The 22,740-nt window shown below is 54.2% G+C and overlaps 1 protein-coding gene across 10 annotated transcripts in view; it reads right to left on the bottom strand.

Annotated features, from left to right (window-relative positions):
* Window positions 1-89: 89 nt before the first annotated feature.
* The window catches only part of CTBP2 (C-terminal binding protein 2), a 170,739-nt gene continuing 148,088 nt past the window's right edge, over window positions 90-22,740 (bottom strand). For 9 of the 10 annotated variants that reach the window (XM_012453383.3, XM_021674614.2, XM_064373746.1 and 6 more), the window contains 8 exons: window positions 14,818-14,972; window positions 14,472-14,616; window positions 9,751-9,957; window positions 6,196-6,410; window positions 5,584-5,714; window positions 4,934-5,061; window positions 4,441-4,558; window positions 90-1,454 (listed from right to left, as the gene is read on the bottom strand). In XM_012453383.3, coding sequence (XP_012308806.1) covers window positions 1,274-1,454; window positions 4,441-4,558; window positions 4,934-5,061; window positions 5,584-5,714; window positions 6,196-6,410; window positions 9,751-9,957; window positions 14,472-14,616; window positions 14,818-14,972 — 1,280 coding nt within the window. In that variant the 3' untranslated portion in view covers window positions 90-1,273. Of the gene's footprint in view, window positions 1,455-4,440; window positions 4,559-4,933; window positions 5,062-5,583; window positions 5,715-6,195; window positions 6,411-9,750; window positions 9,958-14,471; window positions 14,617-14,817; window positions 14,973-20,279; window positions 20,387-22,740 lie in introns of all 10 variants that reach the window. The other variant, XM_064373747.1, reaches the window with a different exon arrangement.

The following is a 22,740-nucleotide window of genomic DNA, read 5'->3' as shown; positions in this document are numbered from 1 at the left end:
GGCTAATTGACAATGCAGTTACCTTAAACATCTCAAGTAGAGAACTTCTTTTACATTAGTGAGATGTACTTGAATTTCAGAACTTAACAGAAATTTTAATTACTTTTTATTGAAAACTGCACTGAACGCTAAATGTCCACCTTTACAATAAACAAATACAGTAACGGTAACTCACACTAAAACAAAACATACTTCTGATAGCCATTCTTTTTCTGTTTGGGACAATTTTAAAGTTTTTTTTTTTGTCACAAAAACAGGAATGTACCTATACAAAGGCTCAAAATAGGCCATCTTTTTAAACAAAAAGGCAATGATTCACAAAAGACTATGAATAGAACATGTAACTAGTTATACAAATCTAATAGGATTTGTTAAAATCAGTCACATCTAATACATCTGAAGTGTTCTTGTATAAAATATCACGTGAAGAAAAAAAGACTTTATCAATGTCTAAAAAAGTGGGTTTGTTCATAGACAATCTGACAAGTTACCATAAAAAGTGTTTCCTGAGACATAAGGAAATGCAACATTATTCTTCTTGAACCCTTTTAGTTCAAGACTTTCCACTCAATAAAATAGCAGAGGATCTGAAACTGAGAAAATATATTTGAGTACAAACAGCTTGTGAAACTTAATACTTTTTTTTTTTTTTTTTTGCATCATCAGAGGGTTTTACTTAACTTACAACCAACTTGCCCGCTCAGTATACAGTTCAGCAGTGAGAGACGCTTCTCTGTACAGGAGCCTGTACTGTCTTCAATCCTATGCGTGCAGGTGTCTACCACAGGCAAACAGTTTTCTCCCCATTTGGTAGTAGTGTGATCTTCCTATTAGCAAAAAGAGGTAACCAGCCCCTGTAGACTGAAGGGACTCAAGTCACAGGATGGGGATTTCCTCTTAATATTTTTTATTTGGATGTTTGAACTCTTGATGCAACATTCTCGAGCAGGGTGTTCAGGACCTGCTGTGCCCAAGGGACTGATAAAGGAAAAAGCTGTATTTATTCTTTGTGATTTGATGCACAGATGAAAAACTTAACACACAATAACAGAAGTTGGTCGTTAATAAATCACATCCTAGTCTTTCAGCGCTTCTGTAAGCAGACGACATCTTCAGTTTTCTAGCTCTTGTAGTTTTAACACTGCAACATCAATGATGCGTATGTCCAGAATCAGTTACAAAGACCGTCAGATTCTTTTTCTCTTAGTTCAGCTATTTTTCACTGTCTCTTGGTCCCGAGTGTATCTGAATGATTACCTTCTGGCATCCTCTGCTATTGCTCGTTGGGGTGCTCTCGATTGTCCCCGTGTTTTGTGGGCTGGTTGGGAGAGGGCGCTTGGGAAGGATGTGCCACTGTCGGGAGGTTGTGAGTCACTGGGATGCCGCCAGGGATGATCCCTTCCATGGCTGCAGGAAGTCCGCCTGGAGCCACGCCCACGATGCCTGGCGGATATCTAAGGCACACACAGAAACAGGGTCTTGTAAGTTCAGGGCAGAGTTGCCAAGCTCTTGGCTCTTTCCCTACTTCTGGCCTTTTTTCAATTAAAAGTGTTTTTTTTCTGGAGACATGAGCCCATTGACATGAACACAGCTTACTGCAGCCTTGACCGCAATTCCACCTCAGACACCCAAGTAGCTGGGATCAGAGGCAGGAGCCATCACGCCTAGCTAGTTTTTGTATTTTTTTTGGTAGAGATGAGGTTTTTCCAGGCTGCCTAGGCTGGCCTCAAACTCCTGAGCTCAAGTGATCCCCGTACCTCAGCCCCTCCCAGAGTCCTGGGATATCCTCCCTATCCCCAAAAGGATAGAAGAAATCTCAATTTTTATATACAACACGGGCAGCTAATTCATAAAAACAAAACTAGTCCAATCCAAACATGGGGCCACTAATTTTGTAGCTTTTAGATAACAGGAAGATATTAGTCCATACTAAGTATGAATGTGGATACTGTACGGTTTAAAAAACACATTTTGTACAAAATGGAAGTGTTACTTCTGACTGATAAAATGACTTCCCAGCAGAGCACAGTACACTCTGAGGGACTGAATGTCTATCTCTCCTCCATCTCCCTAATTCTTGGCCTTAAGAGGTAGAGCCCTTGAGAAGTGACTGGGTCAGGAATGCGATTAGTGCCCTCACAGAAGGGAGCCTGGTGTGGATCACCTGATGGCAGGAGATGAAGACCTGCCTGGCCAGCATGGAGAAACCCTGTCTCTGTTAAAAATACAAAAATTAGCCAGGCATGGGGATGGCGTGTGCCTGTAATCCCAGCTACTCGGGAGGCTGAGGCAGCAGAACTGCTTGAACCCTGGAGGCGGAGGTTGCAGTGAGCTGAGATTGCACCATTGTACTCCAGCGGGGCGACAGAGCCAGACTCTGTCTCAAAAAGAAGAAAAAGGGAGCCCAGGTAGTGCTCTGACCCCGTCTCTGCTGTATGGTATGAGGACACAGGAAGAATCTGGCAGTCTGCTGCCTGGCCTTCACCAGAACCTGACCATGCTGTCAGCCTGATCTGACTTCCAGCCTCCAGAACTGCAAGCGAGACCTTTCTGTGATTTACAAGCCACCCAGGCTATGCTACTCAGATAAGGCAGCCAGAACTTGCTCAGCTTTCTAGGCTGGTTTGTTATTGTACTCCCGTGGCCTGAGCTGGGAAGGGTGTGCTGGCTGTTGGCTGGAGGCCTGGCTTCCTCTGAATGCGGGCTGGTTTTCTGTTCTAAGTGGGAGGCACTGTGTGAGGACATGCCGCATTCACCACCCTCAGAACATAGGGGCCCTGGGCAAAGTGGGACTCAGCATATTCACCCAGACTTAGTTCCCAAACCCTTCATCATCCAGGTAGAGGCGGCGGCATCTCACTGAGGAAGCCACCCCACACCCAGCTCCTGGCCTGCCATCCTGTCACCGCCAGTCAGAAATCCCCAAGACCTTCAGAAGGACTCTGGTCAGTAGGGTCTTCCAGCTTCCTCAGTGCACACAGACTGTTATAGGGGGCCTACAAGCCTCAGCTTATCTGAAGGAATAAATACAATGGAGACATGAAAAGGCAGGCCCCCAACTCCACCCAGCAGGGGAGTCTGGTGCTGTGATGGTCTCAGTAATACTTGAAAATACTTCTAAGGGCCAAAAGGATGGGACTTGCTGAAATGTGAAGACAGCCACATGACCTGCATACACCAGCATAGCTGCTTCAGTGTCGGAGCCTTCACTGCACAAACTAAATGCATCCTGGTAGTCACTGTGGCTACAGCAGAGGACATGTGGCAATGTCTGGAGGCATTTTCAATTATCCTGAGGGGGAGTGGGAGGTGATACTGTCCTCTCGTGGGCAGAGGCCAGGGATGCTGCCAACTGTCCTACAATGCACAGGCTAGGCCGGGCCGCCTACAGGAGAATGAAGAGAATGATCTGGCCCCAAGCGTGTCTATTGCCAAGAGCTGGAATCCCTGGTTTGAATATGCAAATGTTTTTCTTAAGATTCAAAGCTGCAGCTTCTTTCATTTATGTATGAGGGGACTACTGATTTCCTGGGAACCCAGCAATAATAATGAGGGATAGGAGAAAACCAATTCGTGCCTGGAAAATACCAGAAAAGAAACCATCTCTCCCTGTAAGGGCTCTTGTCTTTAACCCACTCTGCACTCCCTAACACTGCTCCAGTTTCTCTGTTGACCCAAACTACAGGTATCATTTTTAGTGTGTGGACAAGGTCATTATCCTGAGTTGACTGTACCTTCATTGGCCAGGATGCCTCCCACGGACATAAGATTCAAGTTAGAAAATGAACTTGTTCACAGGATTAAGCATCTTATCTATATAAACCTTTCTCCTTGAGAAGCCTTTTTTTGAGGGGTGGGGTGGGGATGGGGGACAGAGTCTTATGTGGCCCAGGCTCGAGTGCAGTGGGTGATAATCGGTTCACTGCAATCTCTGCCTCCCGGGTTCAAGCAACTCTCCCACCTCAGCCTCCCTAGTAGCTGGGATTACAGGCATGTGCCACCATACCCAGCTAATTTTTGTGTTTTTAGCAGAGACGGGGTTTCACCATTTGGCCTGGCCAATCTCGAACTCGACCTCAGGTGATCCACCTGCCTCAGCTTCCAAAAGTGCTGGGATTATAGGCATGAGCCACTGCTCCTGGCTGAGAAGACCTTTGGTTTTAAGATGGCTTTAGAATGAAAAGCAATTCCCAGCACCTATGGTCAATCACATCTGACAGAACCCACCCCTTTTTAAAATAGGAGCTTCTGTTTGCTCCATGGAAATGAGGCAGTGGAAGACCTGAGGGGGCAGTGTACACAGTTCCCGCCCAGAGGGCCAATTGTTCTGACTGTGCCTTAGCATCCGCAGGCGGGAGGCTTCCGCTAAGTTTGGGCTTCTCTCCCTGGCCCTGGGGTGTGGCGCTCACAGGCTGAGACAAAGTCAGTTCCTCTTCTCACCTGTATGTGGCACCATTGAGCTCAGGATGAATTGCTTGCTGGTCTATTACTGACCAAGGCGCTGATGTGACGAAGAATTCCTTGTTCACACAGTTTCTTAAGCTTTCTGGGATGCGACCTAGGGTAAGATGATTAATCATATTATTTTTACAAGTCACAGTAAGTTGAACATGTGGCTGCTTATGTGGGGAAACAACTTTAAACATTTGTAAAACAATAAAACATCCAAGGGCCCAGGTGCTTGAGCTCTTCAACAATGACCTTCAGCCTCGTCTGTCCCCCACTCCTGAGTTTGTAATGTCTGGGACTAAAGGGAATAGTTTGAAGTTTAGTTCAGGGCTTACTTAAATAAACAGGGCCCAAGTCATATACATTTGATGCTAAAAAAGTGAATTCTACCTGCTGCGAGCCGCCTGTAGACAACAGGATGGGAGGCAGCTGTGCTGTGGAGCTGAGGCTGCCCTTGGCAAGTCAGAGGCACAGAGGGACTCACCTGTGATGGCTCGGCGGATCTCGGTGGCAGCTGCCTCCCTCATTTCCAGCGACGCCTGCTCGCTGTACCAGGCAGTGTGAGGAGTGCAGATGAGATTCGGTGCATCTTTCAACGGACCCTGAGCAAAGCTAGAAAAATGTAAAATAAACCCAGTAAGTGGGAAACGTTACATACACTCCCTGCCCTCCTCAGCACGAGGGGGCTCTTGGCCATGAAGAAAAGCAGCTATGTAGACAACGTGGATACAGGCACGTCTGTGATCATACTTTATGAAGACTGGGAAGTTTTGAACGTAATTATCAAAATTCTGTAAGAACAGTGTGAGTAATAATTGGTAGATCAAAAAGCCCAGTTCTATTGAAAGCCTGCCCTGCTCTAATCCAGGGCAGAGATGACGCCTGTCTGTCTAAACACCAGAAGCACCATCACCGCCAATTTCCTGCCTCTCCTTTCCCCGATGACCTTTGTGGACCTTCCAGCCCTTTTACAATTAGAATACAGCACAGTCCTTAGAAGAACAGAGACTGTGTCATGTCCGGAATTTCCTGCCCAGGGACCTGTTTGGGAAAAGGGCCTCTAGTTCACAGTGTGGGGGTGAGACATGGAATTGGGCCCCGTGGGCTGTGGTAGGAGGCGAGGACAACACGCACCTGAAGGGCTCCGACTCATGCACGTCGAGGGCTGCCCCTCGTATCCTGCCCTCCTTGAGGGCCTGTGCTAAGGCTTTCTCGTCCACCAGGCCGCCACGGGCTGCGTTCACAAGGAATGCTCCCTGCCTCATCTGTGGAAGGAAAGAAAAGCTGGTTACAGGCACACTGGCGTGGAGGACTCTTGTATCAAGGTTTAAAGAAGAAACTGCAAGCTAGGAGTTTTGTTGGTCTCGTGGCTTAATGTGCATGCTGCAGTCTGAGGGAAGGGAATGAAGTCTTGGTGCTGGCTGGAAGCCAGGGCTTTTCTGCTGATCCTGAGAGGAAGCCACACAGTGGGTGGAAAGGCTGGACTGTGCCAGGTGGCTGGCCTCTGAAGGCTCTGGGAAGCCTTTGAAGCTGGGTCCTGGCTAGCGCCTGTCCCTCTCTGCTTAGCCTGGCTCAGCCCAAGGAAGGGGCCTCACCCAGCTTGTCACTGGTTTGTTGCAGGGCCTCTTCCCTGCTCAACAGTGTGTCCAGGAGCCATCTCCCTTGCCCTCTTGCGTCCCCTCTTGCGCCCACAGCAGGTGCCAACACCTTCTGACAGAAGCCTCCATGGTGTCTATTTTCACTTACCTGCTTTATGGTAAAGTCGTTGATGAGGTGGTGGTTATGTTCGTTGAGATTGCAGTGCAAGGAGACGCAGTCGCTCTGATACAGCAAATCCTGCAGCGTGTAGACCCTCTGCACGCCCAGGGACCGCTCGATCCCATCCTGCAAGTAGGGGTCATAAAATATGACGCTGAATCCAAAGGCCTTGGCTCGAACTGCAACCGCCTGCCCCGTGCGACCTGTGCAGAAACAGAGCGTCCAGGTGAGTGAGTCCACAGCCTGCGGCCCAGCGCTGCCACCTCCATTGCTTCTGCACCAAGTCTGAGCTTGCCCTCCCCACTAAAAGCTGCTGCTGGAGTTATGTGCCCAAAGCTTAGTGAGGCCTGAGGTGTGAGTACTGCCCGCGAGGGGCCACCAGGGCTGATGGAGGACGGGTGTCAGTGCTGGCTGCTTAGATTGGCCACAGCAGGACTTTTGTTAAAAATAAAGCAAAACAAACCCCATCCTTGTTATTGACATTTTCAAACAATTAGAATGTTCTAACAAACCCACAAGCCCCTCCCATCACCACCCGCGTCCTCTGTTCCTATTCCTCTCTCCACTTCTCGTGTGTACTGCAGGCTTCTTTTTTTTTTTTTTTTTTTTTTTTTTTTGAGACGGAGTTTCGCTCTTGATACCCAGGCTGGAGCGCAATGGCGCGATCTCAGCTCACCGCAATCTCCGCCTCCTGGGTTCAGGCAATTCTCCTGCCTCAGCCTCCTGAGTAGCTGGGATTACAGGCACGCGCCACCGTGCCCAGCTAATTTTTTGTATTAGTAGAGACGGGGTTTCACCATGTTGACCAAGATGGTCTCGATCTCTTGACCTCGTGATCCACCCGCCTCGGCCTCCCAAAGTGCTGGGATTACAGGCTTGAGCCACCGCGCCCGGCCACTGCAGGCTTCTTAATACAAGCTTGGGTTTTACAAAATTGCTCTCAATGTAATAGGGAGTGACATCCTGCCTTATCACCCCCGGGCTTGCTCCAGTAAAGTACAGCGGCTCCCTGCAGGCCGGCCCGAGTGCAGAGTGGCCGTGTGCTACTATGTTCTGGGCAGGGCACGTGACCATCAGGCCTGGACTCATCCCACTGGTGGGGACTGCGCCCACCTCTAGCATGCAGCCTGGGCCTCCCGCCAGCTATGTCACAGGATGAAGAAGTGTCCCCAACAGCTGTCATTTCATAAACCCATGGGATCCTCTCGATAGCACCTCCGGCTTCCCGGAGCAGTTTTCAGCATTTTGAAAACAAAATGGTTTGTGTAATGCCTGACTGGGCTCTCTTGGAGGTCACAGAAGGAATATTTATCTAAAACCACGGTCCCAAGATGCGGGCAGGAGAAAGGAGAAAGCTGTGCATTTCCGAGCAGGCCGCCTGTGTTCTGGGGTACCTTGCTGCTGGACGGCTCCCCCTCCTGCAGCAGCTCCACCTAACTGATGGCATGGCTAGGACAACTGCCATAGTTTGGAACAAAGGTTGAGTAAGGCCAGTCTGATCAGGGACAGCTGCAGAGCAACTAGTATGGCAAGGCACGAGCCATGGTGCCAACTCTTATCGGTGTCGGTGCTGGCCAGTGGCAGGGACTTGAGTGAGAGATGGCTCTCTGACACTCTGGGAACAAGAGACAGAGGAACCAGAAAGCAACTGCAGGGAGCTCACACTCCCCAGGCCCTCGCCTGCCTTCTCCATTCCTGCAGCCTCCATCCCCCTCATGACGTCTGTGCCCAGAGTGTGGCTCGCCCTCTGCAGATCCAGGACCTTGAGGGCCTGTAGAAAGGCAGCCCAGAGCACCAAGCCCAGATTTCGACCGTGCTGACCGGGGCTGAGTGCTCTTTCTCCGGGTTTTGTTTTCCAAGTTCACAAACCCCTTGAACTTTATCCATGAGATTTTCTGACAACCTAATGGCAATCGTGCTACTGACTTAATCAAAACCCAGTCCCTACAGAAGCCCACTCACCCCCCACAGCCACCCCCTGCCAACTTTTTAAAAGCACAGCTTCCATAGGCTGCCTTCTCTTCAGTTTCTGTCCATGACCTCAACCCCAGGCTGCCCTCTCGCCACCCACCCCTGCCTGCTGCACTGAGCCAGCTGGGCCTGGGGACTCTTGCTCAGTGGAACCCGAGGCCGGAAAAGGGTCTTAACCCAAGGATGGCTGTGGCAGTGACAGTGTTGAAGGGTAGAGACCTGGAAAGGGAGCCAGGAGAGACAATGACAGGCCGTGTGCTGGAGTCCCAGGGTGGCGGAGGCAGTGGTTAGTGTACAGTCCTGAAAATGGGGTGGCAGCAGGGGCTGAACTGGCCTTCATACACTGAGAGAGTTTTTAAAGTTGAGTGACATGGGCACAGCCACAGGAACGACCCCGGGAAGAAGTCCCTGAGACAAGCACTTCCCCAGTGAGGCCCCATCACGCAGCCAGGGTGCTCACCACCACCCACAGGCGCTGCAGCCTGGCCAGAGACCACAGAGCTTCAGACTGCATGAAGATGGAGAGGAAGCAGCATCTCCCAGCCACGAAGCCCAGCGGGGCCTGGACAGAGGGAGCCTGGTGTTCACACACCACGTCTGCCTTTCTAACAACCTCAAAACACGGTGGGTCCTTTTAAAAGATGCCAGCACCTGGCACTTAGACCCCAGGCGTCGGGCGAGGCCAGACCCAGGAGATCATGGCCTGCAGAGGGGACGGAAAGAGTGCATTCCTGGAAGCATCCAGCAATTTCTCTCTCGTTCAAGTGGCACCAAGGTCCGGAGCGGGGCTTGTGGGGAGAGGAGCCTGGGGGCTTCGTCATTGGAGGCGTGGAGCTCCGTGCAGAGGCTGAGCAGCAGCTGGGGGTCTCCCGGAGGCCAGAACATCACTACCTGCCTGTGTGCAAAGACTCCTTCCTGGAGTCCCAAGAGGCAGACGGACCTGTGGTGGGCAGGGCGGGGCCCTCTGCGAGCCTCCGTGGAATCAGGCTGCTCACCATCGCCTTCTCTGCGGTGCCGGCCCCCCTACCTTGCTGCAGGCTCTCCTGTGGCTTCTCCCAACACATCTCCATGGTAAGAGCCTTTTCCCACCCCTCTCAGGAGTGCTTTCCAAGCTGATGGCCTGACTCTGCCACCCCAACCTGGCATTTGAGGGTCTTCAGGAGTGAGACTGTGCCCATAGTGCCCACAGCCTGGGTCTTCATGGAACCGCCAGCCCCCACTTGAGCCCCAAGCCTGCCTGCTTCTCCACAACACACCTCCATTCAGCCCCTGCCCTTCACTCCTGCCCAGGGAAATTTAGTGGGCACAGTACATTGTCTGCTGCCCCACAGCAGAGAATGCTGCCCTGCCAGACGCCGCAGATAGCAGTGGACACTCATTCTTCCAGAACCAGCCCAAATTCCACCTCTGGGGCAAGTTCCCTGACAGGCGTTGACTCCAATCTCCTGTCCTGTGCCACACTGGGTCCTGGCCCTGCCTCCCCTGGGGCTGCCTTTCCCCAGGGGGTCTCCCCTGCCCCAGCGCCAGTGTCGGAGGGGCTGGGGGTAGGGGTGGAGGGTGGCACGTACGTACCGAAGCCGATGAGGCCCAGCGTCTCCCCACGGATACGGGCCGCTCCCGAGGCCACCTCGCGGATCTGCTCCACGCTCTGAACCCGCGTGCCTTCCCTCAGGGCCTGGTACAGCCACGTGTTCCTCCGGTACAGATTGAGGATGTGGCAGATGGTGGAGTCAGCTGTCTCTTCCACGGCTGCAGACGGGATGTTGCACACAGCAATTCCTGAAAGGGACAAGGCCAAGGCCGGAGATGAGAAAACCCCAAGCCCTCCTGAGGCAAGGTTGTTGGCACGGGGGAGGGCTTATCGTCTAGCGGACACAGGGCTGGGCAAGTGGGTGGCAGGCCCTCTGCCCCTGATGCCCGGGAGGCTCTAGCCCCAGTATCTACCCCCGAGGAGGACTTTCAGTCCAGGACGTGGCTCATGACCAGCCCAACTCCTATGACTGATCTTCCACGTGAGTAGCTTCCTCTGAGGCTCGTGCTGAGTCCCAAAAAAGGACCTGGCGTGGCACTATGCCAATGGGCCCAAGATCAGACTCCTCCACCCCGCTCAGACTCACGGCCCCCAGGGTCTTCCTCACGGAACTGGCAGGGGTGACAAAGAATGGCTTTTAGTTTTAAGGTATGGTAACAGTTTGATGCAAAAAACATACATTATTACTTGTTTTAAAAAAACATCTCCACCCCAACATGGATGCAAGGGCTGGCCCGAGATGGAACTGACGTCTGAAGTGAGCGCAGTCGTCCTGTGGCCCCGTGCTCAGCACCCTGCTCCGGTGGACAGAACTCAGAGTGGATACGATACCCTCCCTTCTCCGTGGAGCAGCCTTCAGTGCTAAGGGCAGCTTGGGGTGAGCCCTCTGGCCCCACACAAGCTGCAGAAACCAGGTCAAGAATCTCCCAGCGCGAGGCAGCTGTGGCGTGGAGAGTTAACTCAAGTAAGTCATAAGCAGAAAGGGCCTGGGCATTTCCCCTCCTCAGCCAGAGGGTATCTGGGGAAGAATGCATGTCTTCCAGATACAACTGGGGTACAGGTGGGCAGAGGGCCAGGCCGGGAATGGCCCCTCCGTGCCACCTGATGGGTACGTCTACTTGCAGCAGAGGCAGTGGAGCCGAGCAGGAGTGGGCTCCAGAGGGTGGGTGCAGCAGCTAGCCTGTGGCTCCTAGCTGAGCGCTCCGAGGATGGGGGCGGATATCTGGGCTCCATGTCAGCCCAGGTCCAAAGGTTCCCTCTTAATTCCAGGTTTGGAATCCCCTAGGAGAGTGCCTCTCCCAACAAGGGATGCCCATGGCACTGGGGCCGGGCCACCTTTAAGGCAGCCCAGGATTCCTCTATCTTCTTAAATTCTGATGATTGGGGTGCAGACAGAAACCACCAAGGCAGCTTCTTCGGCTCTACTGGACAGGAAACAGGACCAGTGGGGCTGCAAACCCACTTTCTAGACAGCTGTGTGGCCGCCTCCCCGCGAGGGCCGCCACGGGGACTTGAGAGTGACCCCCTCAGCAGGACACACAGCTCAGAGAAGGTGAGGCCACTGTGAGCACGTCATCCACCCACCCCACGCAGCCACTGGGGACTCCTCTGGGCCACAGACACCTGGCAAGGGAACAGTGTGATTGACTGCGACTGAGGCCGACCAACTTTCCCATGAGCTGGATGCCAGGACTCCTGCAGGAAATGGGCCTCGTTCATTTGAAATAACTCAGTAGAGAATCTGGGGCTTGATCACATGCCATGTTATTATTAGAGTCAGATAGACTGAGGCTGATGCCAGAGGTTAAAGAAAATCTTTGGCAGTTGGGAGAATTTTCATTCCTCAGAAGGGCTGAAGCCCAGCAGGGAGGCGCCGCAGCAGAATCGCCCTCCAGGGACACGGGCTCCGCTGCTGATGGGCGTGAACAGCGGGTTCTCCTAAGAAGAGCCGATGCCGGCGGAGGGTCCCGCAGGGCCACGTGCGTGAAGGCACCTGGGTGGGTGTGGCACAAAAGGGAGGTTGAGGCAGGACACTGGTGAGTCTTCACACCAGTACTTGGACATTCAGCTCCCTGGGTCTAGTCCTCATGAGAACGCAGCGTCCCATGCCTGGGACAGCGCGCAGGAGGAAGAACTGAGACACTGCCTGGGCTGAAGAACCTTCCCATCCCAACGGCCGCAGCGCCCCTGCCAGAAACATCCATAACCTCATCGACCCTGTGGAGGGAGTGTCTTCTAAACTGTCTGACAAAGCGCCATGGATGCGACCTCCCTTCCAGATGAGTCAAGTTGATCCTTTAAATGCCACAGGACGGGCGCCTCTGATTCTCACAGGCTGAGCCTCCCAGCATCCGTGGGCTCCCAAAAATGGCCCCAAAGAGGCATGCCGCCGTCCTCTCCTGGTCAGTGCCATGGTGCTTTACTCCCTTCATGGCTGCTACTGGCACGGAAACCAGATCAACCAGCTTGCTAGGGGTGGAGGGGGCAGGGGTGTAGGGTCCTCTCGAGGTCTTCCCCTCATATCTTCCTGGTTTGTGGGGAGAAGCACAGCTTCCTCAAGCCTCGCCCTGCTCTTCCCGTGAAGGGCTGACTCCTGCCCATCATTCCAGGGCTGGCAGCTCAGAGCCTGGCCATCCCAGGAAGCTTTACCAGAGGCCCAGCGTGCTGCCTGCTGCGACATGGAGGGCCCTGTTTTCCCAGCTCCAGGAACCCCCTTTCATCAGGAGGAGGGCAGCCACCTGCCGCTTGTAGCCTGCCTCACAAAAGGCCCGCTGACCGCATGATGCGGGAAATGCATCTGGAGACAAAGGACGTCTGGACAGAGGCTCCTTTCTGCCTCCAGATTCCACATTTGAAAAGTGCCCTTTAGAAAGGGCCCCACAGCTGTCTTCCAAGCAGCACCCTTATCAGATGGGACCGGGATCAATGAAGATGCCACCACTCATAGCCCTTCCACGTTTTCCACAGCCGCAGGCCCTGGTCCTGGCTGTCTTCGTGGGTCTCAGATGCCTCAGGAAACAGACTCCCATCTCAGCCCTTCCGGGATCCCGTAATCGAGGGCCTGATTCCTTTCTGGCCGCAGTGCCTGTGTGGGGCACTCCCGGAACTGGAGGAGTAGGAAGTTCCACAGGAAAGACCTCCCCTCTCTCCCTGGAAAGCAGCGGCTGGTCTGTCGGAGGAAGGTCAGGGTCAGCACCGTGTGGGCCCAGGAGCTGCGTGTGAGGGGCAGACGTGCCGGAGAAGCAGGAGACGTGCGGGGGACAAGGATCCGAGAGCCCCTGGCACCGAAGCTGCATTCTCCTCCACTGTTCAAACTTGGGATCTCAGCTCTACCAAGAGCACAAAGGACGTTTGTTTTCGAACAAAAATATCCTTGTTTGTGCCAGGGAAAGATGGAAAATTTTAGTTTATATTAAACACGCTTTTGAAGACTCATATCCTCTGGAGTTTCTTTGTTCCAGCAAAGAGGGGCTCAGAAGGATGTGGTGGATGGGAGCAAGGAAGGGCTGAGGTGGGGGTGGGCGGCATGGGACAGGGGGCGAGGGGTGACCTGTGAAGCTGATGCTCCTGGGACCCTAAGGGTAGGGTCCCTTGGGGTAGCCCCACACCACTGCATCCTGACCCCTGTTGAGTACATGGGCAGCCCTACTGCGCCCGGCTCCCCAGTCCTGCTCCTGGACACCAAGACCCACCCAGGGCTTCCAGAACCAGGGTGGCGTCCTGAATGCCAGTTAGGGACTCAACAAAGATTCTGACACGTACACTCCAAGCGCCAGGATAGGGCTATGGAGAGCAAGCTGGAGCCCACATGGGTGGCCTCCCTGAAGCTGTGGCCAGCCATGCCTGAGGGCAGGACGCTCAGCATACGCAGTGCTACGCTACCACTCAGATACAGAGCCGATTTGACACCCAGGCCGTCCCAGAAGCACCGCGTCCCACAGGGGCCTTGGCCGATGGGAGAGAGGTGGGGGAAAGGGCACCCCGGCTAGTCCTAGAGCACAGGAAGGGCTGTTGCAAGCCCAGGCTGCTGTCAGGACCACAGGCCTGGGTCAAGCATCCCTTACCAGCCTCATGAATTTGGGGCACCTCAGTGCTCACAAGGCAGAGTCCAGCCCCACCCGCAGCTGCAGGGGTGGCGTGTTTCAAACACACAGACCAAGCACAGTGCCCCCGCGCTCTCCCAAGGACCCTCGATGCCAGTGGTCTGCTCCTTGTGCCTCTGTACTCGCTGTTCACGAACTCACACTGGGTGCTGGGTAGAGGCCCACTCACCATGGCCCCATACACTTGTGCCCAGGGGGTGCAATACACAGCTGCACCCCCCAACTCTGGGCTCGCGCCTGCTGCCTCTGCTTTCCTTCTGAAACCTCTTCATCGGCAGTGCGGGGCAGGGGTCTACCTGCTTTGGTGCTAACCTGGGCCAGATGCTGTGCACCAGCAGGGATAGTTTGGGGACATGCGGCCATTCGCATTCTGCCCTCTGCAGGACACAGCCCACTGGCACTGGGTGTTTCCAAAGTTAGCCAGTGCCAGCTTGGTGTTGCTCTGAGGGCAGAGATGCATCACAGCCCAGGAGACCCCACCCAGGGCCGGCAGGGACAATCCTTCCTGCATCATCTGAAGGCAGGGCCGGCAATGTGCTCCACAGCCCGGTCTGGAGGCTGCCGTCTCGCTACAGCCAGAAGTAGCTGCTCTGTGGCCCCAGTTCCAGCTCCTTCCCCGAGCACCCCCCACAGGGCCCGCAGAGCTCTGGACAGCTCACCCAGCTCGCCGGCAGCCTTGATGTCCACGTTGTCATAGCCGCTGCCTATCCGCACGATCACTCTCAGAGCCTTGAACTTCTCTAGGTCCTCCCTGGTGAGGGTGATGGTGTGGTACATCATGGCGCCCACAGCTTCGTTTAGAACCTGCGTGGGAACAGAGCACAGGGTCGGAGCCCCACCCCACGCAGCCCACGGGCTCCACCTGGCCCTATCACCCTTGAACCCAAAGCAGAGTTCAGTAGAAAAGCGACAAGCTGGAGGAACAGGGGATTTGAGGCCTGGGGGCATGTTGGGGAGGAAACTGCCAAGGTCAGCACAGCCCCTGGCTGGGCAGGGCGGGCCCACCTTCTCGTGGATCTCCTGAGTGGACTGCGCGTCACAGAAGGCCACGGTGGCCAAATCCTTCAGGATGGGCATCTCCACGGTGCAGTCGCGGCCGTCCAGCAGCGCCACCAGGGGGCGGGGGTGCAGGGGGCCGTTCATGATCTGGGGGCGGATACCTGCAAGGAGGGAAGGGGTGGGCAGAGTGGGTGGGCAGCCGGGGCCACAGGGTATGTGGAGGGGCAGCTCCCCACTCGTCACTGTGGGCAGAGCTTGGGCAAGCGAGGGAAGCAGAGCGCGAGAGCCCCATCTCCACCTGCATCCTGGGAGCCACTGTCACGAAGAGGAGCCCCTACCCTGACTCCACATGACTTGCAGCTCTGGTGGGAGACGCACGTGGCCACTTCCCTACCAGCAAACCACAGTCCCAAGAGCACCAGGAGCATGGGGCCCCAAGGCCAGCACAGGCTAGTCCAGCACAAGACGGGTCCCAGCGCTGTGTGGCTCCCCACTTCCCCACCCGCACTGGCGCCAGCTGCCTCTCGCACAACACGACGGGATAAGGCGTGTGTATTCGAGGGAACTTCCTGGAGAGCCCCTGCACTAACAGGGCCCTGGGCAGGCTCCTCCTGCCTCTCTCACCTGCGCTGGGTGAGGAGTGCCCAGTGTGGGGCGGGGAAGGGATGCCTGAGGGGGCTCAGGAGAGCAAACTTCTCAAAGGACCGCACTGCCAGCGGCTCTCTACACAGGCCAGAGCCATCACAGTAATCCCAGCAGGCTTCCTGGTTCTGCCAACAAGGTTCTGAAGGGAGAGCTGTGAGGGCAGCGGGGCAGGGGTGACCCCACAGCGGTCCGTCTCACAAGTCCCCGTACAAACTCTACAGCAACTTCATCTAGACCGGTGCAGCTGGTCTAGATGTTCACTCAGCAGGGTGGTGGAAGGCCTTAACCTGCCACAGCACAGATGTACACGCTTGTGCCCATGTACACACAGGGCAGACCCCCTGCAGAGCGTGCCCACCCGCCCGCCCAGGATGCAGTGAGGGCCCTCAGGCCTCTTTTCTCTCGCTCTTCTGTGCAGCACACCCAGCAGGCTCTGAAAACCTCAGAGACAGAGAAGCAGCATTTTCTCCAACAAAAACCGCCCCCTTCAAACCCATCCTTGGATTTTATGGGTCCTCCTGGCCATCTGCCCAAACCTTAACATCATCACCACTCACACCCTGGACACAAGAGAATGGCCACCTAACCTCCAGAGGGGACTGCAGTGCCGAGATGCCAGGAAGAGGCAGATTAGAACTCTTTCTAGAGCCTCAGATTAAAGCTTTTGGGGCATGTCAAGCTTTCAGATGTCCAGATCAACCCTGATGGCAGCCTTATGTCTCCACCTCTCCTTCCCTCTACAGGCTGGACGGTGCAAGCCACTGCTCCAGGCTGGGCCCAGCCTAGTGACCCACCATGGGTAACCCAATCAGGAAGGTGTGAAGTTCTCGGGACCACTGGCCTTCGTGTGAGCACAAGGCAGCAGGCTCAGACTCCCACAAACAAAAGCAGGAGCCTTCCGCACAGGCCAGATCACCTTCCAGCCCCAACCTCCCTCAAGGGCTCTCGGCAGTCCCAAAAGTGGCCACTTGCTAAGAGAGGATGAGGATGATCAGGTCCCCAGCCACAGGAGGCTCCTGCTGGACCACCAAGGCTCACATTCAGTTAGCCAGACACTCTAGGGAGGAGCAGAGGAAGGACATCCCCCTCCACGGGAGCCACGTCCACATCCTGTTAAGACTCTACATGGTGCTGGGGAGGGGCAGCTTGGGGCACCCACACCAGCCCTGCATGGCAGGCCGAGCTCCACCACTGTGCTTTGGGACAATTATCTCTTTCAACGCAAAGTACAAAAAAAGACTTCTGCCCCAGCCTCAGAAGAATGGGCTGCGGGAGCCAGGACCACCGCCAGCCCTGCATGGACTCCGAGCTGTGTGCAGTTCTCCTGCCACCCCCGGCTGGGAGGAATCATGGTCCCTCCCCTCCCTGAGCAGCAGCTGCACCCGGCCACTCTGGCTGCCACCCCCAGACCCAGGTCCCCAGTGCTGGGTGTCTGCATGAACCTGCATCGCAGCATCCTCCCACACCAGGAAAACGGCAGAGCAGGGGAAACGGCAGGGACGGGGGCCACACCCCTGCATCCTTGCCAGCCCACGACCCCTACGGGTGGACAGGAAATGTGTGCAGCAGAAAGCTGGACACCTCCTCAGCTCATCCTCGAGGTCTGCGACAGCACCACCAACCCCGTCATCCGACAAGGAAACCGACGCGCACGGCTCCCACCTTGGCTCCTCTTTTCTGCTAAGAAAATGGTACAACTGCCAAACTCCAAAAGATTCTTTCTCTTTCAGTAGACTCTTCCGGCCCCCTACTTGAGGTCTGAGGTCTGAGGGCACACTCCTGTGAGGCCTGGCAGTCCTGGCCTCATCCCCCAGGCTGTGGTGCCCACAGGGTGAGGAACACCCCAACTTCACTTTCAGGGGTGCTGGCAGGATGGTTATCGGACAGAGTGCCCGATTATGATAAGAAACCCAAGTGGTTAATTAAAGTAGCCACGCAGGAAAAGGACGCCGGGTACAAGGTGGGAATCCAGAGCCGCTGATGCGTCTGGGGAGCCTGAGAGGCCATCGTCACAAGATGTCCATCCACAGCATCAGTGCCTGGATCTGTTACCAGGGTAACAAGCTCCAGGTTGCCTAGTGATCGTCTCCCTCCCCGACATGGGCTGCCATTCTCATTGGTGAAACCCACCCTTTACCCTCCCTGACGGCCAGGCACGCAGAACGTGGCTGAGACTGGCCCAAGAGACCTGTCTAAGGTCTGGAATCCTAGAGGATGGAATCCTGGCAGCAGGTCCTCCACGGAAGGCAGGAAAAGAGAGAAGGAAGTGGGTTCTTGTGCTGGGAAAAGGTGCTGGGCACGACTCTCGGGTGTCCTGCATGAGGTGCAGGGATACGGACGCCACAGGAGACCACTGGCACTGAGCATGAGAGCTTAGCTGGGGCAGGGCTAAGGTTTGCTTCTAGAAAGGAAAGGACCATCTTCCATGTGCTCCTTCAGTCCCAGAAGGAAACTGTCCACCCATACACCAGGGAGTCTGAACTTAAATTCAAGGCCCTGTCTAGCAGCCACTGCCCCTACAGTCGTGCTGGAGTCTGGGGCAGGGGTTCCTGGAAGATCTCATACAGGGAGATGAAGTGCAAGGCCCCCATCTTACCTCACACAGAATTTCTGACACCTCTTTCAGGCTTCTGACAATCTGAGCAAGTTTTTAACATATTAGGATGTAACTGACGCTTAGAGTAAGATTCATATACATTAGGATGGAACATGACTCTTTCAAGGAAATGGGGCTCCCAGGCCCAGCAGGGTGGGAGAATTAGGAATTTGGAAGGAGAAAGCCCGAGGCCCAGTATGTAATGAGGACTTCTAAAAACTGGGGTTTATGATAAAAAGCCATGGCTTCCCGTTGCTATATATAGCTAAAGGCCTTTTCCATGCACACAAACCACAGGGCTGACAGGAGTCCTGCAAAGCTGCTGTTCTTCCTAGTTCACAGCCCGGGAGTCAGAGCTCAGGGTGGCCCCGTACCACAGTGTGCAACCACGAGGTGTGAGGAAACACGAGGTGTGAGCACAGGGTCACGGGGCCTGGTGCCTTCTATGCGCTATTTTTCCTTTCTAACATCTCCCACCAGTAAACTTGCCTTGTCCATTTCAGGATAATTCCATCTGCAACTGGACACATCATGAAGACATCAGTGCCTTACTGATGATGGCTTGCCCACATTAACTGTGAAGAGCATGAAGCCCTGCCGACTCCCCTGGTAGCAATTACTATCTGGTTTCAGGCTTGCGCCTGCACCGGGATGCCCCTGGCCCTCTGTCCAGGATGCACTCTGCACCAGCTCGAGGCCAGTGCTGATGCCCATCCCCAGGCCTGGTGTTGCTTACAACTGCAGCTGCAATAAATAATTGTGAAATTAGAGATGCTCAGTGGAAAACAAAGACAACACCAGGCCCAGCTGCTGGAGTTTTGTGAACAGTAATGTCACCCGGGAAAAGCAAAGTCCATAGATCCCACAGATCCTAAGGCAGGTACGTCTCAGGGAGGATGCCAGAAGCTTTCTGGACAGCTAGCCTTGATGCTGGAGAACACATTTCATTGTGGGGAGCTGCTCTTTCTCGGTGGATACAGGCGGACAGGCCTGCAGTTGACCTTCTGGCTCAGTGCCATGCAAGGCAAATGGGATGTTCTCCCCTGAGCAGTCACCAAGAAGAAACTGGATCGATCTTGCCACAGAAAGCTGCCTGTAGTGTTTCTCAGACCCATTTTCCAGTCTTCCTAGACACTGTGTGAGCTAAGCTGACACCCTTCCAATATAACTTTCCATTCTTTAAAAATGATCCAAATTGGTTTCTGTTGCTTACAGCTCAAGACACACTGCCCCAGGGGAAAGATTTTGTTGCTGTCAGGATTTCAGGCTTTTATCCTAAAGCAAAGCAGCTGCACGATCATTTCTGACATGGGAGGCAAAGACTGGCAAGTTTCCTGACACCGCAGCAGTGTCAGGACACCAGTGCCGGCCTGGCTGGGAGCCCAGGGTGGCAGCTCCTCCAGTGCCTGCGTCACCCCTGTTCCTGACAGGGGCTGCCCCACGAAGTCCCTGCAAGGTTGCAGTCTTAGGGCTGGGGCCACTAGGGCAGGAAGGACTGCCAGAGCAGTTGTATCCATGAGGGAGCCTCTGTGGAATGAAGGCAGTTGCTGGAATTTGCCGGGTGCCGTCACCAGCTGCCATGATAGATACTCTAAGTAGCACCTGGATCCAGGACCGGGCGCAGTGGCTCACACCTGTAATCCCAGCACTTTGGGAGGCCGAGGCGGGCAGATCACAAGGTCAGGAGATCGAGACCATCATGGCTAACATGGTGAAACTCTATCTCTACTAAAAATTTAAGAAATTAGTCAGGTGTGGCGGTACATGCCTGTAGTGCCAGCTACTCAGGAGGCTGAGGCAGAGGAGAATTGCTTGAACCCGGGAGGTGGAGGGTGCAGTGAGCAGAGATTGATCACGCCACTGCACTCCAGCCTGGGTGAGAGCGAGACTCTGTCTCAAAAGAAGGAAGAAATACTAGGATCCTTCCACAGACCGGAGGTCCTGGCAGGCCTTCCAAAGATCCCGACAGAAGGCGCCATTCAGAGGCGCTGCACGCTTAGCAAGTGCCTCCGAGCTAAGTGATTAAAGGCTTCATCAGCCCTAAGCCCTGCAGGTGGCCTGGGAGGCAGGAGGACCCAGCTCATGCACAGTGATCAAGGTGGAAAGAGGAGGCTAAACCACACGAACTCCAGAGGCCAGGCAGGAGAGGAAGGAGGGCCCCATCGGAGCTGAACCTGTGGCCCCGCCTGCCTCCAGGGAAGCCCTGCTTACATCCCACCCATCTTACCATGAGGTCTGGTCTTTCTCCTCACGACCCTCAGGAAAGCGTCCTCTTAAATACAGCCTGCTCCCCTGTTAAGTGGCTGCTGTCTGTCATCCAGCATTACCTGATTTCTAGAAAGGTAGACACAGAATCACAACTAAGTTCTGCTAAGAGTATATTTCAGAGGCTTGGGTTTCTACAATGTAAAACTGAAACTTGTGACGAGGCCAAGGTGGGGGCCAGATACGGATACTGGGACATACAAAAGTGCCTCTCCGACACGTAGCATTAAACTTGTAAACACAGCTGCCTCGATGGGTCTACAGGCCAGCGCAGCACACGGGGCTGTGAAGCTGAGTGGGGAAGGTGCTCTGTGGAAGCCTCATGCTGTCAAGGTAAGAGATGCCTCCCTTGCTTTGTAAACATGTTTAACCACGTTACAGAAGCTGTTCTAAACCATCAGACGGGGATCTAAAGAACAAATGTTCTGCAGTTGGCTGATCTGGAAAGTGGGCAAGCCACGGTGACTCCCCTTCTCATGCCCCCAGCACCCGGTAAGGTGCCCACCCCCACAGCAGCTGCAGAGAGGGCTGTGGGCAACAGGCATCTCCCCTCTGCCTTTCACGACAAGGACCACGGGAGCAGGGTGCCGATGAGCGAGTGGCTCTGGGAGCAGCTTCAAGGCATGATTTGGAAAAAAAAATCTGTGTTGCTAAGAGTGGCACTATTTTAAGGCTAAAAAATTGCAACTGCTATTGGAAATCTCAGCTTTGCTTCTAATGTTGTTACCTCCTTTTTCATTTGGCAAATGGGCTTTCTCTCTACGTTGTGTCTGGGAAGCTTTCCTGATGCTGTGTCCACTTCCTTGCCCAGCTTTTCCCAGAGGCTGCGATTTCGTTTTACAGTCCCAGTAATGCATAGGGATGTGCTCCCCTAGAATGGAGAACTCGATTCCTCAGGTTTTAAGTGTCACTTGACACACCTAACAGATTCCCTGGCTCGGGTGCAACACCTCTTCCCACCATGCAATGTAAATGCACAACCCTTATCTCTCTGTCTGCATTCATGGCAGACATCACCAATCGATCCCCACATTCTTCCTGAAGCTAGGACCTCAGCCTCAGAGTGGCAACACATACACCAAGCTGTTGAAGACCTGGCTCAGCTGAAAATGATTTAACTCAACCTCGGCTAAGGGCTGGCCTGAACCACACACTGGAAGACAGTGTGAGTAGAGAATGAGAGGGCAGTGTGGTGTAAAATGAGTGCCGGGGAATTAAAGGAATGAAGTACCTTCTAAACTTAGAAAGTGGCGATGGCTGTGCCGTCTGTGTGCACATCCTTAGCAAATACAGGGATGACCCGTATTTTCTCCAGTGAAGTACAACCAGGTAGGAAAACGCTCGCAACCTGCCGCATATTCAGCCAGCCCACTCCTCACACTAAGAACGCCAGGACCTTGGTCCTCCAAAGTTAGGCTCTTACTTGTGAACAATTTAAAAGGATTTATGGTAAAGGGTTCATGTGAAGTATTCCTCAAGCCTGCACCCCCTTTCTGTAAGGAGGGAAAAACATGGAGTGTTGGGAAATCTAACACAGATGCGGGAATAGAAGCCGGAGCAGCAGCCTCATCGGGGCTTCTAAGCACCCAGGGACTGTGCTGTTTTCGGTGCCCCACACCAAGTGGGCTCCCCAGCAGGCGGGACGTGCCTTGCGGGGAACCTAGCTTTAAGGTACTGCTCGGCTTCTGAGTTTGCCATTCTCTGCAAAGTCAGCGGGAGGTTTGGTGAAGAAATGGCCACAGGAACACCTTGATAAATAGATTTGCTTCTTCAATAAAACATGTATCTGAGTGAGTCATGACTCCACAAGTGAGAGGCTCCCAGGTGACAGCTGGACACAGAGCTGGCAGGACAGGAGGCTCCAGGTACCCCCATCTTTATCCAGCCAGCCAGGTGCAGTCCGGTGCTCCCCAGACACTGGGCCACATTCCCAGGACCCCAAAATTTTGCTGGGTGGTGATCACGCTAATAACCAAGAGCATGTGTGGCATCTTCCAGGGCTGGAAAGATGCCTAGAACCACACCATCAGATTCAGAAAAACCACGAAATACGAAGCACGTCTGCAACCCTAGAAAGTGCAGTCACTTCCACAGGGTCCTCGGCGCCCTCGGGGAAACTGTGCAGCCCGCACCCTGCAGTGCCCGCGCCACGCTGAACAGAGGAGCACAGGGGGCCTGAACACAGGAAAGTGACACGGATTTTCCCCATTTTATAACAGAGTTAAAATAAAAACAAAACCAAGAGTGACTTCAGGTGCTTCCAAGTGTCCTTTTAGACTCTCGTATACTGGCACTGGTGGCTTTTGGGAAGCCCAGGCACTGTCCTGTTCGCTGACCCTGGTTTTGAGTGTTCGTGCTTTGTCGCCTTCACCCGTCCCCGGGAGCGGCTCATGTTCTGGACTGAATTTTGCCCTGAGGAAGCA

The sequence above is a fragment of the Aotus nancymaae genome, unplaced genomic scaffold (genome assembly GCF_030222135.1).
Source record: "Aotus nancymaae isolate 86718 unplaced genomic scaffold, 86718_ANA_hifiasm-v0.15.2.pri h1tg000010l, whole genome shotgun sequence".
Classification (NCBI taxonomy): domain Eukaryota; kingdom Metazoa; phylum Chordata; class Mammalia; order Primates; family Aotidae; genus Aotus; species Aotus nancymaae.
Note: the sequence above shows the minus strand (reverse complement) of the source record. Positions and strands in the feature narration are given on the sequence as shown.